Source organism: Pygoscelis adeliae, unplaced genomic scaffold (genome assembly GCF_000699105.1).
Source record: "Pygoscelis adeliae isolate BGI_AS28 unplaced genomic scaffold, ASM69910v1 Scaffold272, whole genome shotgun sequence".
NCBI lineage: Eukaryota > Metazoa > Chordata > Aves > Sphenisciformes > Spheniscidae > Pygoscelis > Pygoscelis adeliae.
In genome coordinates, this window is record NW_008824282.1 from 491,449 (window position 1) to 508,545 (window position 17,097).

The 17,097-nt window shown below is 38.0% G+C and overlaps 1 protein-coding gene across 1 annotated transcript in view; it reads right to left on the reverse strand.

Annotated features, from left to right (window-relative positions):
• Positions 1–295: 295 nt before the first annotated feature.
• MTMR12 (myotubularin related protein 12) overlaps positions 296–17,097 on the reverse strand; it is a 32,337-nt gene continuing 15,535 nt past the window's right edge. The window contains exons 9-16 of the mRNA XM_009318456.1: positions 15,220–15,326; positions 12,939–13,063; positions 9,246–9,324; positions 7,513–7,583; positions 6,328–6,500; positions 5,419–5,586; positions 4,330–4,491; positions 296–1,737 (exon numbers count right to left, since the gene is read on the reverse strand). Coding sequence (XP_009316731.1) covers positions 1,165–1,737; positions 4,330–4,491; positions 5,419–5,586; positions 6,328–6,500; positions 7,513–7,583; positions 9,246–9,324; positions 12,939–13,063; positions 15,220–15,326 — 1,458 coding nt within the window. The 3' untranslated portion in view covers positions 296–1,164. The remainder of the gene's footprint in view (positions 1,738–4,329; positions 4,492–5,418; positions 5,587–6,327; positions 6,501–7,512; positions 7,584–9,245; positions 9,325–12,938; positions 13,064–15,219; positions 15,327–17,097) is intronic.

A 17,097-nucleotide genomic window follows, 5' to 3' on the forward strand; every position in this document is an offset into this window, starting at 1 on the left:
GATTATTTGCAGTAAAAATACTTTATATATAAACATACACACAGTAGGTCAACGTCAACAGGCATTTCTTTATGGCTTTTTTCACTGAGGTACTGTTATAACATCCAGAAACAGGATGCGAGTGTTCATATGGTATGAACGCCACATTCATAAGCTGTACCACCAACTCATGACAAGTGGCAACAGACGCAAACCCAGCTTCACTGCAGGATTACAGACAGTCTTCCCTTCTATGTGGAGGGTCTCAGTGCAAGCTACAGAAAGCCTCAAAGGCAACTGGCATAAATGGGGCAAGTCAAAATGAAAGTCTCACTGTATTAAAAGGAGAGAAAATACTCATGGCAAATTAGAATCTCGGAGTCAGGCCATTTCTTACAATTAACAGCAAACCTGTGGGACTTATATTCCAAGGCAGCAAGGGTGTATAGCACAGCAGCCACACAATAAGACTTGAAATGTGTAGTTAAACTCTTGCATCTGATCCGTAAGCTAAGTGCATGCACAGGCTTAGAGCAGCCAAGCTGCTATTATAATACCACACAAGGTGAAGTGCTGCAAGCCAAAGATAAACACTGTCAGAAAAGATGAGGTCAACAAGCACATGACTTCAGTCGATGCCACAGTAGACAGAAAACCCCTAGTGACCACAAGTTTATTCCTCAGCTGTAAAAAGCTTATTTGTGAATGCACATTTAGTTGCACCTTCCCCTGGAGGAGGAAACACAGATGTGTTAAGTTCCCAGTCACAGTACTTCCAATCCTAGTACTCTTAGGATAAGGGGAAGAGATTTTATGTTCAGATAGCGATTGTTGCTGTATGTGTTTGGTATTCCACCTTTATATCAGAAATTTTTTTCTTGTTTGTTTTTCTTTTTCTAAACAAAGTGGCCATATGGCTGCTCCAGCCTAGACTTCTGTTCTTATTACACCTATACTAAAAATGTGTTTCTGCAGTAAATAACGTTAGAGTGAAATGGAAGTTCAAAATACGCTCAGTTAATCACGGCAACTAGTTCTTTCCAACCAAGGGGTTTTTTTGACCCCACGCACCCATTAAACAGCCTGCAGATGCTTGAGTGACTTCCTTATATGAAGACACAGCACAACATTTAAAACTCAGAGCTTAGCCACATACAATTCATACTTTAATTTATATATACTTTATCACATATCACCACTTAGATCAACAAATTCATCATCCCTCTTGACCAAGTCATCTTCATCTTCCAAGTCCTTCCAGGTGCTAGTGGGTAAAGCTGGTTTGATAGACTGTCTCTGAAGTAAAGCAAATGGAAACAAGGATGACAAACGGGCAGAATTTCTCAGCATTGGAACAGAATGTACATCTCCAGAAACAGCTTGACTATGTTCTTCATCCATTTTCACCTGCAAGCTTTGCACTTCCTCCATCAAGTCCAAAATCTTGGCAGCTGTGGCTATTGTACCACCACCATGAAGCTGGGCTTCAGGAATCCATCGTAAATACCGTTGTGCCCAGACTTTGATTTCAGGGCCATCGATGCGAGGTAACAGAAGACCGTGATAGTCAACAGGTTTACTGTGCCAGCTGTCATAGAATTCCCTGAAGCTATTAGGAGGTTCATCTGAAGAATTTATGAACTTGCCAATTCTTTTACCCAGAATGTTTTTAATTAAATGATCTGTTTCCTCCCTGAAAAATCCTCTCTTCGAGGAAGATTTTGTTTGCGTCAGTGGTAAAGAAAGTTGCCGTTGATGCTTTAAGAGGAAAGAAAAGAAAAATATAATAAGATAAATATTGATGGGACTTTAGAAAACATTTTAAGAGGAAGAAAAACATAACTTGTATTCAGAAAATACTTACAAGCAACAAATACGCTTAAACACAGCCACTGCCCTGCTGTATAGTCTAAAACTGTTACTCGTCAGTGACTACTACACCAAATACTTCTCACAGCATACTTCGTACTCCCAGATCCCTTCCCTGCACTGTAACTATAGCAATGAAGTAACACTGAATAAAGCATTTTTCTTTGAAAAAGGAGAATTCTTTGCATACATTCAAGTATTACAGACTTCCATGTTTAGTTTAAGCTAGCCACACAAATCAAAAAGCACTTGATTTAGAATTTTTTATCCAGTGGTTCCTCATTGCATCCCACCGCGTAAGAGTTCTCTGATTAATGCTGTAGATCATACTGACAGCATCTCACTCGAGAATACTTTGTACAGAACAGAATTTCTGTACAGAGATATTAGAATCAAAAGAACAAAACTTTTCTTACTGAATTTGTGCTACTTTCCAGTAACGAGGTGGTCCACCCATAATCCTCCATACCCTAGACAGTTTTTGTTGTTGGTCCCCCTCCCCCTCCAAGTGCACGTACACACTCCAGTTGCACTCCGACAAAATTAGGGAGGCAATTATAACCCTGCTATGTATTTCAGTTAGGTACTCCGTGGAGCAACAAAATAAACTCACTTCAAACACATCAGTGCAACTCACCTGGATGTTAAGTCCCATGAGTTATCACTTCACCTGCACAAAAGTATGAAGGAAAAAACCCCTACGTTCACTGCTATGAACAGTAACTGTAAAACACGGATTTATAACTGAGGCAGGTGCAAACTGTATTCTTAAGATCCAGGTGAGTCTGAGGCGTACATGTATTTTGTCAATTAAAAAGCTTTGCACCAATACTTCCACTGTGAGTACATTTGAAGTATAAGTGTGCAAAATACTTTATCGTTTAAAAAAATAGTTAAGCAGCACATATCTTACTTTGAATCGCGCAGTTTTCCGTTGACTTTTATCTAGTTTTGGCTTCTCTGCATAAAGAGGGTTGTTCAGGAAAGCCTGGGCCTTGGGGTCAAACTGCACAGACCAGTCCCACACAGTAAGAAATCTGAAAGGAGTGCTTTGTGTCTTGAGGCTTTCACCACTCTGCCAAAACAAACAGGTCACAATTAATACTGCTAGAAAGGAATTCTGACCAAGTCAAGGTGAAATTAAGAAACTGGCTTTTCACAGAAGAGGCCACAGAGTTGCAATAACTCATGATTTCTATGTATTCAATAGCTGAATGATGCAAGTGAGTACAGACACAAATATTATTCTCTGTAACTTCAGACAGTATTTCATTTCAACAGTGCAATTAGACAGCACCAAGAATGCCTTTCACAGTTGAACATAAGATCAAATAATCTAAGGAGAAAAATTAAGTTTTGAAAATGGGGCAGGAGATAGACACTTGAATTCCTCACACACAGGGGGCATGTTAGGATTGTGGAATACACCTCTCCAAACTTCAAAAGTTAACTGCAGTTATGCAGTGCTACCAGTTTAAATTTTATGATCAGTGCTTTATTTATATGCAAGACAGTGATCTTCACTTTATTTTTTTTTAGTCTCTGTGCAGCCTTGCAAAGGATACTCCCATTGCTTCCAGCTTCTTAGGCTAGAGAAAAGCATGAACCAAATGTAAATCAACATTCAGGAAATGTTGATTTTGGAAAACAACAGAGTATGCTATACAAGAGTTTTGAGGATAACTTATTCTGCAGGACAGCAGGATATTCCTCTTACATTAAGGAGCTCCATTTTCATTGAAAAGAAATAATATGAACCTATAAGCACACATTAGAAGTAATATATTCCTGAATTATTTTCCTTTTGTCATCATAAACTCCTAAGTCCTGAACTTGACTTCTTACACCCAAAGTTGCACTCATTCCCCCTTCAAGGCACCACCCTTCAAATAAGTATGGAAAACCGTGCTGCTAGGGAATTTTTTTTTTTTTTGAGTGTTCCTTGCTTGTTGGTCAAACCTGTTCTCCAACACATTGCATCCACAAAATAACAAATCCTTACCATATTAGTGTCTTTTTGATGTTGCGAGTTGAAGAAGAAAGTGCTAAAAATAGGCACATAGAGGCTGTCTGACAAGACAGTTAAGTAAGTTTCTGTGAACTCAAATGCTGGAGGATACTGTTGTACCAACTGCCAAACACAATTTAGCAGGAGCAGAAAAACAGGAGCCTAAGTAAAGAAAATATTGCTTCAGTTTCAGAAAAAAGTATGTTCCACCATGCCGACTATTTTACAGTATTTAGTGTCGCCAAATACAAGTCTTAAGGAAAGCAATCTGGTTAACTACAGAACTGCTCCATATAACTTTGGCTGAACTCTGAAGAAGTATCATCTGAGCTACCCTTGGTCAACTGTTGACAGAAGAGGTGAACACAAAATAAAAATCTTCGCAAAAACACTTCCACTGTGAGTACATTTGAAGTATAAGTGTGCAAAATACTTTATCGTTTAAAAAAATAGTTAAGCAGCACATATCTTACTTTGAATCGCGCAGTTTTCCGTTGACTTTTATCTAGTTTTGGCTTCTCTGCATAAAGAGGGTTGTTCAGGAAAGCCTGGGCCTTGGGGTCAAACTGCACAGACCAGTCCCACACAGTAAGAAATCTGAAAGGAGTGCTTTGTGTCTTGAGGCTTTCACCACTCTGCCAAAACAAACAGGTCACAATTAATACTGCTAGAAAGGAATTCTGACCAAGTCAAGGTGAAATTAAGAAACTGGCTTTTCACAGAAGAGGCCACAGAGTTGCAATAACTCATGATTTCTATGTATTCAATAGCTGAATGATGCAAGTGAGTACAGACACAAATATTATTCTCTGTAACTTCAGACAGTATTTCATTTCAACAGTGCAATTAGACAGCACCAAGAATGCCTTTCACAGTTGAACATAAGATCAAATAATCTAAGGAGAAAAATTAAGTTTTGAAAATGGGGCAGGAGATAGACACTTGAATTCCTCACACACAGGGGGCATGTTAGGATTGTGGAATACACCTCTCCAAACTTCAAAAGTTAACTGCAGTTATGCAGTGCTACCAGTTTAAATTTTATGATCAGTGCTTTATTTATATGCAAGACAGTGATCTTCACTTTATTTTTTTTTAGTCTCTGTGCAGCCTTGCAAAGGATACTCCCATTGCTTCCAGCTTCTTAGGCTAGAGAAAAGCATGAACCAAATGTAAATCAACATTCAGGAAATGTTGATTTTGGAAAACAACAGAGTATGCTATACAAGAGTTTTGAGGATAACTTATTCTGCAGGACAGCAGGATATTCCTCTTACATTAAGGAGCTCCATTTTCATTGAAAAGAAATAATATGAACCTATAAGCACACATTAGAAGTAATATATTCCTGAATTATTTTCCTTTTGTCATCATAAACTCCTAAGTCCTGAACTTGACTTCTTACACCCAAAGTTGCACTCATTCCCCCTTCAAGGCACCACCCTTCAAATAAGTATGGAAAACCGTGCTGCTAGGGATTTTTTTTTTTTTTTGAGTGTTCCTTGCTTGTTGGTCAAACCTGTTCTCCAACACATTGCATCCACAAAATAACAAATCCTTACCATATTAGTGTCTTTTTGATGTTGCGAGTTGAAGAAGAAAGTGCTAAAAATAGGCACATAGAGGCTGTCTGACAAGACAGTTAAGTAAGTTTCTGTGAACTCAAATGCTGGAGGATACTGTTGTACCAACTGCCAAACACAATTTAGCAGGAGCAGAAAAACAGGAGCCTAAGTAAAGAAAATATTGCTTCAGTTTCAGAAAAAAGTATGTTCCACCATGCCGACTATTTTACAGTATTTAGTGTCGCCAAATACAAGTCTTAAGGAAAGCAATCTGGTTAACTACAGAACTGCTCCATATAACTTTGGCTGAACTCTGAAGAAGTATCATCTGAGCTACCCTTGGCCAACTGTTGACAGAAGAGGTGAACACTTTCTAATCTGAATTTGCACACATGAACTTGCTATGAAAGCTGCTGCTTTAAAGTTGTCAAAGCAAAACTAGTTTATAGCAGTTCTTGATCAGAAGTAGTCAGTTTACACTTGTGATTTCCATTCTGCATAGCAATCTGATCTATTCCCAAAATATAAATAAAAATAGGGAGGTGAGACTGCAACATTTAGCAAGACAGTATAAAGTTAAACTCTAGATATGACAATAGGCAATTCACTTGAGTTATTTCTATGAACACTAGTACCATTTAATGCAGTTTGAAAGGGCATGAGATACGTCTTTCAAAAAACTCCAAGACTGAATGGGAAATTTTACATTTGTTCTCTTTAGTTATAAAGACATTGCTGAACTCTAAAAAACAAAAATAGTGACACTGTAAAAAACATCAACCCATAAAACAAAACATAAAATTAAAGATCCTCAGAGTAATTGGAACTTCCAGACTGACATCTAAATCCCTCCTTATGCCTAGTACACTTTTAAATAGTAAGGAAAGTAATAAAAAACCCCCATACCTCTTCTTTGTCACTTTTATGCAAGTGGTTACAACGATCCAAAAAGCCGTGTCCTCCAATTACCCACTCCTTCTGAATAAGGCTCTGAAACCCTGACTTTGTTCTGCTGTATGAATCCATCATCACTTGAACCAGGCTAGAGATTACACAGCACAGATCAGTAGCACTCTCTTCTACAGAAGAGAAGAGAAACCACATTGTCTCTAAGCCATTCCTAAAACTTTGGGTAGGAAAGCAAAGTATTGCTAGCTTCACATACACAAAATTGTATTTCAAGATTAGAGAAGCACACAATTTCTTACAAGTGTTACAGCATCAGAGAGAAGTTAATCCCTGTTTCCAATAATTCCCTCTGTAAAAGCATAAGGTTTCGTGTACACTTATAGTAGGATAATACTTTGATCATAAAACCTGCAAAACCCAAACTTTTACTACTTTAACTTTGATGCCTACGCCCTTCAGTCTCCCACAATGCACGTACTGCCCCTCCTGTCTGAACCAGGCCAGCTATCTGCCCTTCCCCTTCCTATCCTACATGCATCTTTTCACAAGGTGTGAAACATGCATTCTTCACCCTTCAAGTGCCTTCTAGAAACATCTGTTCCCCATGCTAGGTTTCTCAAATGGCAGTGTGTGGGAAAAAAAAAACCCTACATTACTAATCCCAAAATAGCATAATAGTTAACATTGAGTTCGGTTACTTTACTCAGTCTTTACAACAATAAGCATATTCTTTCACCTATTTTTAATAAAGAGACCACATAGTACTCAGTGTGTATCTAGAACATAAAAGCATCCTTTCAGAAAGTTTTCAGGCTCTGTGTTCTTTGTGCAGGTGTGTCCCTCTACCCCGTTAAAAGTACAGCAAAAGGTCTAGGAGACCTTTAATAAAAAAGTTAGGAAACAGGAATGCATAAACAAGAGGTAGCATGACTTTCCTGCCAAATTATCAGCAGCTTTCTCATTCACAACATATTTCTCCTCGCCTGGAAGTATGCTTACCATGTTTTTTTAACTACAGGAAGCATTTCCAGGAGCATGAAAGATTTGGGTGTCTGGTACTTTGCGTACTCTATGAATTTTACCAGCCTCTACCATAATTATAAACTTATGGCTTAAGCTACATCTAAAGGAATTCAAAAGAAATTTTAGAAAATACATAGGATAATCTCATTAAATTCTTACCTATAAGGAGAACGTTTGTATGCTGTCTTTCCAGACACTCAGCAACTTCTATTGCTTTCTTCAAGACTCGCCTGTTGTGGTACAGGAAAAGATTTTCATAGCATTTTTGCAATTAATTTTTTTACATTAGTTTACCCTAAAAGGGGTTAGGATGTTATACTACTGAAACTTGACTAGTCCTTTAAAACAACAAAAACCATGCTCAACTTGTGTAAATGAAGAACTGTTTCGCCTTAAGAGCAAACTGTCAAGAGGTATCTTTATTTGGCCATTGGTCATCCATTTCCAGTTGTTATCTTTGTACATTTGTAATACAATATTTCATTCTGGATCAACAGCAGCCATTACATGCACACACTAAAGTATTACAATTACTAAGAGCCAGATCTTTATCCTGGAAAGAGTCGACATCACCACACTTAAGTTGTAATCTACTACATACTACATTTCTCACATAATCTGGTTTTAAGAAGCAGAGGGAGGGATCAGCAATCAGATCTTATAAACATGCAGACAAAATTTATTCAGAGATTATCATTACACAAGGAAGACTGAGTGGAATTAAAGATCACATAAAAACAGATGTAACACTGTTGGTTTCTAGACCTAACTCTTCATAAAGTTGGTTATTTTCAGCAAAAGTTTGCACACAAATTAGGATTCTTGCAACTGCTTAGGTCACTAAGGGAAGCTGACAATTTACTTCGTAAGTGTGCAGTTGTCACATTCTTTGTTCTAGCATCTAGAACAGCTGAGAAGGCATTCCTACTAACTGCAAGAGCCAAGAACAGGCTGATCCAGGAAGCAACTGGATCCAAGTATGGAAATGACCAGTCTCAAAGCAACATAAGGATAGGAACTCGGGCTGGCATTTACTTTAAACTACTTGTAATCTTTGTAATGTCAATGCACTTCTCAACACGTGATCTTCACTAGAACCTCTCATTCAACATACATTTAAATTCTGGATTAAGGAATGAGTAATTATCAATATTTATTGATTGCTCTTAAGACTAGAAAGAACTGAAGCTGACTGCAGAAGACTGCAGAAGCACTTCATGGTAACAAGCTGATCACAGAATAAACTGGCAGACAGTAGAGCTAGCACAAAGTAACACTGAAAACAAATAAAATCCCTCAACATTCCACTACAACAAGCCTTAAGTTAGCCAACACCATTCCAACACTTACTCACTGTGGACTGCTGAGAGAAGAAAAAAGAACTTGAGGAACAATCAGGAGAGGAAGGGGGCAAAACTGAAAACAACTGTCATTTTATAAATCTTTGGTGGGCTAACATCTTGAATACTGCAGTTCATCCCGTCCTAAAGGATATTACAAAAGTAGAGAGTACAGAGAAGAACGGCAAGGCTAGTCAGAGACATGCAATAGGTTTCATGCAAGAAACAAATAGGATACTTCAGTTTGGAAAGAAGGTGACTAAGTGCAGGAGAGAAATTACTGGATCTATAGTTTTAATAGATTTGCTGGAATGGAATGATCTGCTGCTTCTCACGTCCTTTCATGTGGGAGGCTTAACACAAGACCGCACTGTAAAAATACTGTCTCAAGTTGTGGAAATAAGATATATAAATGGGACCATAAGTCTGTCTTAATTTTATTTCCTACTGGAGGTGAAGAATGTCATCATGTTTCAAGACACTACCTAGAAAACCCACTACAAATGCATTTAACAACAAATTGAAACCCAGAAGGTTACAGATATAGCAAACCTGATTATCTCTAGCCAGTTTGTGCTCTCCAGTAATGAAAACCATTTCACATCAGTTGCCCAGAAGTCTGTACTGTTATCTGCAAAAAAACCAAAACCAAAAATTGGTTTGTTCACATATATGTAGTGCTAATTAACAGCCGTCGATTGTATTACTTTTCAGTTATGAGCTGTTATGAAACAAATGATACTAAGGAGTCAGAAAATCCTAGTCACTATTAAAGTCAACACCCTATAACTCAATGAGGAAGTAAAGTAGTCCTACAAACACCAGTGAAGTTTTATAGCACCATAGGCTTTTAGAAAAAGTATGCTGTAGGTTCATAGCAACCAAACCAAGTAAATAAATCTGTTGACAAAATGGGAAAGGAAAAGAAGAGAATTTTAATCAGAGGAGATGGTTCTTCCAAGTTCCAGTTGCCTTGACTCTAAAGCATGATCTATATAAAGCTTAACATAAGGAGGCTGGATTTTGAAAGTCATTACCACTAGAGCCAGAAACACGAATGGGTTTTAGAAGGGGGTTACACAAATTTATGGTATGTAAGACTACCTGAAAAAGGTTTTAAGCAGTTTTCACTGCAACTGAAGAGACATTAAAATACATCAAAAAAAGAACCGTTAAGATAAACCAGGAGGCCAAGTACTGTACCACAGTCATTAAACTCTGAGTTTCACTAGGATTTTTGTAGCTGGTTAAATGCAACCTAAATATCTATTGCTTTTATTTCTATCAAAGCCAGTATTCAGAAACTGGAAAGCTCTCACAAGCTGATACAGTCAATTAAAACCAGAAAAGATTACCTTTCCTGCATAAGACACAAACCTTGAAGCCCAAGGTCTATGTCAGTTCTACTATTGAGAAACAACTGAGATACACCACACTTCCCTCCTTCCCTCCTCTCCCCCTGATATCTTCAGTTCTGCATGTTTCTGTATAGCTTCTTTTCACCTCCCAAAGTCTCTCCATATGCTTCCAATGTTTACTTCCAACACATACTCACTTCTATCTTGTTTTCTGCAGCTTGCATCTATGATCCTCAAGTGCACAGGTATTTATCTATTTTGTTCCTGTAGCTGTTCTGCCTCCATGCATGCTTGTGCCCCTCATTCTGTTCATTACACATTAAAAAAACAAACAACAAAAAAAACTTTCTTTCCCTGATTCATTCCACCCTGGCCATAGAAACTACTTACCACAAAATAAGCATTAGAATGCATCTTCAAAGCTCCCTAGTCAGTTCTGTTCACATTAGATGTAGTTTTCTCCAATCTTTCCTGATTAACATCTTCAAATTAACTTCCAACCTTTAAGTATGATACCCTTTAAAGTACATACATTACAGTACTTCAAGTAAGATACCCTTTACTTCCCAGTTCACCCTCTTTCCGAGTTTTAGAATATTCCCTTGCACCCAAATCTCACGTTCCATTTAGCATGCCATCACTATTTGAAAAACCTCTGTCCATTCTGAATCAAGGCAAAATTATAGTCCAATTTCTAGTCCTTCAAAACCACCCAAAACCCATGATACCAAGGAAAAGGGATTTCTGTTTTTTTTCCTGTAGAAATAACAGGCTTTCATCTATAGCAATAACATTTATATTCCATAATGAAGTTTTCTTTAGTTCTCTTACGTTATGGACAGTACAGAAGAGTTTTACTCTGAAAAGTTGAGTAGCCACATTCAGTGTGGCTGTTTGTTTGTTTTGTTCAATCATGCTCAACCACAAACTCAACCACTTGTATGCAGGCCTCTATGCAGGCCAAACAATTGCATGGTCTGGCAGTTCTCCGCCAAAGTCATCTCCAAGTCAAAACAGGAACTTTTTGAAGGCACAACAAAACACTTACAGCTTGTTTTACCCCTTAATCAAGGTATTTTGCTTAATAACATCACAACAGAGAGCAAGCTTTCCCTTCCTCCTTAACTTCTAGGACAATGAAGAAATACTCCACTAGGATTTGAGAACTGAAGTGTTCAAAGTCTCATTTAAGGTATGTGGGGAAATTGCTCACAAGTCTCATTGTATGCCATCTAGCAAAACCAGCATCTGCCTTTGCAACATTTCAAATAAGAGGAACAATTTAAGAGGATTCAAGGTTTCCCCATCAAAATCCTCTTTCAAGCAGCTACCTACTATTGTGGTTTCTGCTTTGCTTAATGAGGATTTTTATAACTGAAACTTCAGTTTGGGCATGTGTTCAGGAAATTTAAGTTACACTGGAAGTTACCTAAATCAAATTAACTAGGCAAGTATAGAACAAAAGTAATGGTTAATGTGTTCAGACTTTGAAAAATAGTAGTAAAGTAGTCAATTCCTGTAAGATCTTAATACTTCTGCAAGAAGTTAGCTGAATGGTTTTCTCAGACTGCTAGTGCATAGTACTATATTCAGTGAGCTATAGCCTACTAACAAAGCTTATTTAAAAAGCTGTAAGACCAAAACACTTACTGGAATGCAGTTTTAACATATTCCCTTTTGCTTCAAGTAATGTAAGACAATAATACAATTACACCATGGAAATATGCAGTATTTCCTGAAAGATGTTAAATGACTTAAGTTCAAGCTTTGGCCTTTTTCCTACAGGAGGGTAAGTTACCAGAAGCTACATGAAAATATAGGTAATTATTTTTAGCTCCTAAGTAGTACGAAAGATTCACTGTGGATTTGACAGTGTATTCTAGACAAAATCCTCAATGTGAAAGTCTGCCAAATACCTCGTGTATCTTAGACTTCTCCTTGGAGTGTCACTGAAATCTTTACTGCATATTTACCAGAAACCATTCATACTAGTTTGCAATCAATACCAACTTACCAGCTAAATTCCATGTATAAAACCAACAGGACTTAGACACTGTCTGTAGGCTACATTTTTAAATATACAGTTCTTCAATGATGATCAGTTCCATTGTGTCCAACATCAATAGCCATATGTGAACTGCCCCAGTGTTCAGCATGCCACCAGACAGAGGTTATTGCAACATTTACCCTCATTATCTCATAGAAGACCCACTGTCCAAAATGGCCCAATGGCACATTGCACAGTTGCAAGGTGGTGTAGAGCTTTTTTCATGCCATGAGGTGAGATCAAAGTACTGTTTCATGACAGCAAAATAGTTAAGGAGTCCCAAAAGAGTCTGAAAGCCTCCTGGCTCCCATTTTTACTCCTTTCAAGTGGACTTACTATTTACAGTAGTCATGTTTAGCGCTACAGCCAGAGTGACAAAATTTTAAACAAGCTCACGTTTCATATGTTTTGAGATGTGACCGGTTTGTAACAAAAGCTAAGGCAAAAATTAATTAACATTTAGTCTCAATTCTTGACATAGCACCAAGGCTTAAAACGTTAATAATTAACATTCAATTTCAATGGACCACAGAAAATTCAAAAATCTCTCCCATAAATTTCAATCCAACTAACATTTAAACTCCATAGTCACTCTCTTTAAAAATCATTTTCAGATACTGTGACTGCTTAGCAAGAGGTAGTAAGTCTAAGAGCTACAAATCTCCATTAACACACCAGCCATAAGCAGAGTCTTCAGTTACGTATTTAAAAGCCTGCTTCTAACCACTGTCAAAAGCAAGACACCAATCAAGACAAGGACTGCATTCATGAGATATAAAACAGCATTGTTATGCTTTGCATATCAGTCACTTTAGAGACAAAAGACTAAGTTTGACTTACCTATCAAAAACAGCTGTTTAAATCTTGTGTATGCAATCTGGATATCTTGCAGAGATGGAAGGCTGCTTGACAAGTCATCCATCTTCAGGAGTTCATAGGGAGGTTTGCTAATTGTCTTATAGATTCTAAATCAAATCATCAAGAGATTAAAGCCTTCTGCTTCACAAGTCAAATAATGCACCAACTATTATCACTGAAGACAAAGTTAATAGGCATGGTTTGGGAAACAGCTGTAAGACGAAAAGATACACACCCTGGAAAGCTAATGGCCTCCATGCATTTTTAAATACTGGCCAGAAGCTTGCCTACAAGCTTATGACAAGTTTTGCTGCTCTTAACTGTTACACCAATAAAATTATATTCGTGCACATTTGTGCAGTTATGAATATTACAAGCATTACTTGATTTTTACTACTGCTTCTTTAGTGTTGTCTTCAATAGACACACCAAAATTACTCTACTAGTGGGCTATTTAGAGGTGAATCCAGAGAGAGGAGATGGATAGAAACACCTAAACTTCCCAGCAGACACAATTTTTCTTGACTTTTACCAACCAAACTACATTCTGATACCTAGCTGCCAGGTCTGCTAATGAAACACATGAAAAAAAGAACAAAGAAACAATTTGGACTCAAACAAGACAGTGTACTTGCCTTGTACTTCCCTACATATCTGCTAATTTTTCCCCTAGGAGGAGAGGATGAAGCTTTGGTTTGGACGCAGAACGTCCCCTCTCATCCAGGCTCCAGAGCTCAGATGAACATCAGCTTAGTAAATACCTCTGTTGTCATGCTGGCTTTTTATTGTCAAGATTTGGGAAAAGCTGCTCCAGCTCGTATTTCAGAAGTGAAGCCTTCTGGGCACTTGCCCAGACAGGACAGAGTATTTTGTTTCATGTACGTTGTAGCACAGAAGCCTGCTTTAAGTGAGAACTACCAGAGCCCACATCAGAAATGCAGGTTACTAGGCCTACTGGAAGATGCATCAGATAAGAGAATTGAGGGAAAGCAATCATTTGTCAATTAGGATACTTCTTCTGAATTGAAGTAAACAACTTGTGTTAAAAGATCTGGCTCTAAACAACTTTTTCAATAAAAGCAGCTCTTAATTGTTAACATCTGCTGTGTGCTTGAGTTCAGACTACTATTAAAATGGCATGTTAACACACCCTTATGGGCAATTTGTAGATATATTTTTAAGTATTAGTGGTTAACCACCAGTACTCCATAGCAAAGAAAACCACCAATACTGCCCCAACTCCAGATGGCCACAGACAGGAGATCAAAATATCAGTTGATACCTTGTTACATCTTACTGCTAGATCTACTTACTTTCACACTATGAAACAGCACTACAAAGAGCTGTAAGTCATGTAAACTTCCCCATTTCAGGGGAGAAACATTAGAGGATCTGTAGGAAGGGTCAAAAGCCTTTCCCATGCAAGTATAATGAATTTTAAAAACAAAAAGAGGTTTTATGAGCCTTATCAAGCTGTTTTCTGCATGATTAACAGGTTCTCGATCTATGAGGAGAAAGGAGCTAGCGGTGAAGCAGTACAAATGGTACATACTAGCCTGATCTAATAGCTTGCTGCTAAGAGAGAAGTTTTTTCCAGGACACCCAACAGGTTAAAAAAAAAAAACAGAAAAAGAGAGCAACAAGTCATTGCCATAACTCTCAGCCAGGTAGCTATATTCTTCCTCTTATGTTAACTTTGGCATTTTTCAGACTGCTGAGCTAATTCAGCTCACTAACTCAGCTGAAGCAAAGTGCTCTCTGCCATCGCCTCTGAAAGTAGCAGTAGTGAACTGCTAGATTGCCTCAGTCATTTTAAATAACTTCATCTAAAGTGACGTAAGAACACAAATCTAGTTCTGAGATAGAGTTCAGAGAGATTTAAACTCGGCTTGCAAATTCATGTTTAGAGATGAGTCTAGACTTCACTTACTTGCAAACACAATTGAGCTAATGATACTTGCACTGTACTTAAGACCTACAGGCTTTGGTACTGCTTTACCTAATAACAAGCCACAGTTCGTACAGAGGTTCATCTGATATATGTATGTATTTCCACAAATAAGCCTGCAGTGATGTTACAGTCCTGCACAATTGACCGATGCTGTTAGGCCAAGGGCTTAAACCCATTCCACTGCAGAAAACTACTTTTAGACCTAGAACCTGTTTCCTGATGCGTGCAAGCTTAAAGATATAGCATATATGGAAAAAGAGAAGCAAGGTCCATACCAAGCAAAGTGTTGTGGACAGAATAGCTATTACTGACCCATCCAAGAAGGCTTTTTGTGTTTGTGAAGTGATGTCATCCTGTTCTTTGGGAAATGCAGACATTTTGAGAAGAGCAGCACCGTTATGGCAAGACCAACACCAAATCTGCAGAAAGACATTTACCAGGTGATAAAAATTGGTAAGCTGTCCCCTACAAAGTATTTGCTTAAATGTCTGAGTGGTTACAAGAAATTTCTCTATGCTGTGCTTCACTAATTTTTGGTGTATTCAACAAACCCATCAGTAGAAGCAAAATTCTACATCTGCACCAAACCTACATGCCTCAGTACACTGTGTTATCACTTTCAAGTTAAGCCTTATACAGGCACAAGGAAATATAAAATGTCAGATTATATCAGAACATTACTTTCTCAACTGTGCTCATAGGTGAAAAAAATTGATCAAAATATCTATGGCCAAATTATGTTGGAAGATACACCACAGCAAGATGACTCTTGTAAGCAACTCAGCCCTCAGTTTCTCCACACAGATATAGTAGTGTTTTTCTTATAGTTCAGCCTTGAGATAACTCACAATAGATACACTGTCATGCCTTTCCATGTGAGCTACACATAAAGGGTCATCTAGGCATATGAAATAAGACATTAAACAAGAAATCCACAACTACATCAGATTGCATAGAGGTATTCCTTGTAGCAAGTCAGTTATCAAAGCTTCTTACTTCCCTTTACACGTAATTTCTTGACTCACACCTACTGCTTGAAGCTCTGAAGTTGATCTTTAAGCTTGCTTTGAAACCGGGAGTCAGAATCATTTTCACCAGGAATATCACACAAGTCAAATCAGGAAGTTAGAGTTCTGCTACCAATTTACAGTAGCCAAGAGGTGCACCTCAGAAGGATGCAGAAACCTCACAATCATCAAGAGTGGAAAAATTGACTATATTGCCCTTTCACTGCCATCTTAAACTGATTTAATATGGTCAAGCTATTTTGACAGTAGTTCCCAAAAAGGATTTGGAAATAATTAGAAGAGTTATACAAGGCCTCTGAACAATGCAAGATGCAATTAAAAAAAAATCACTTCTGTTTCTGTGTAACAGCCACAGTAATTTGTCTGGTTGACTGCATGAGAAAAAGTGAACTATTTTGAACTTCACTATCTGAAAGGACAAGTTGGCCAGGGCAGTACAGCCCTGTCTTCCCCATGGACTGATTAATTTAAGAGAATGAAGTGAATAGGGCTTTCCTTGGTAAACTTGATGGACATGCAGCAACTAAGATAAGACCCCGTGAGGTTACTTTGCTCCTTGTTTCTATCTACCTCTATACTTCTGGTATGAAGTAGGAAGCCAAAGCCAGCTTGCTACAGGGTACAAAACAGTATATTTACCTTCATTTTCTGTTGAGTCTGGTAGAACTAGTTTTTCTGCTAGGCTACCTGGCTTTGTAAAAATGCTGCATCATCACAGCCATACTACTTACCCGTACCCAAGCTAGGCAACTGAGGGTATTCAACTATATCTGTACATTCATGGTCTTCACTTCAAATAGCATTTCAAGCCGTACATCCTGCCCGAGCTAGATGCCAGTCAGCACTCAGTCTCATGAGAAACAGGCTGGTGGATAGACATACTAGTAATATATAAAGGCTATAGGACATTAGACATCTGATATAAGTAAATGGGGGCTCTGAACACCCATTTTGCTTTACACTATTTAAGGGGAATACATAATACTTTGAGCACCTCTCCTTCCAGCATCTATTTCCCCTTCTATAGATGACTAGGTGTAAGTGTGAACTGTTAAAAAAAGTTCTAAAAATAATATGCAGTAACATGTGAAATGCTCATTGAAATTATGCCTTGTCAATAAGATTTCTTACCCTCAGTCATGCATATATGCTTACAGGAATG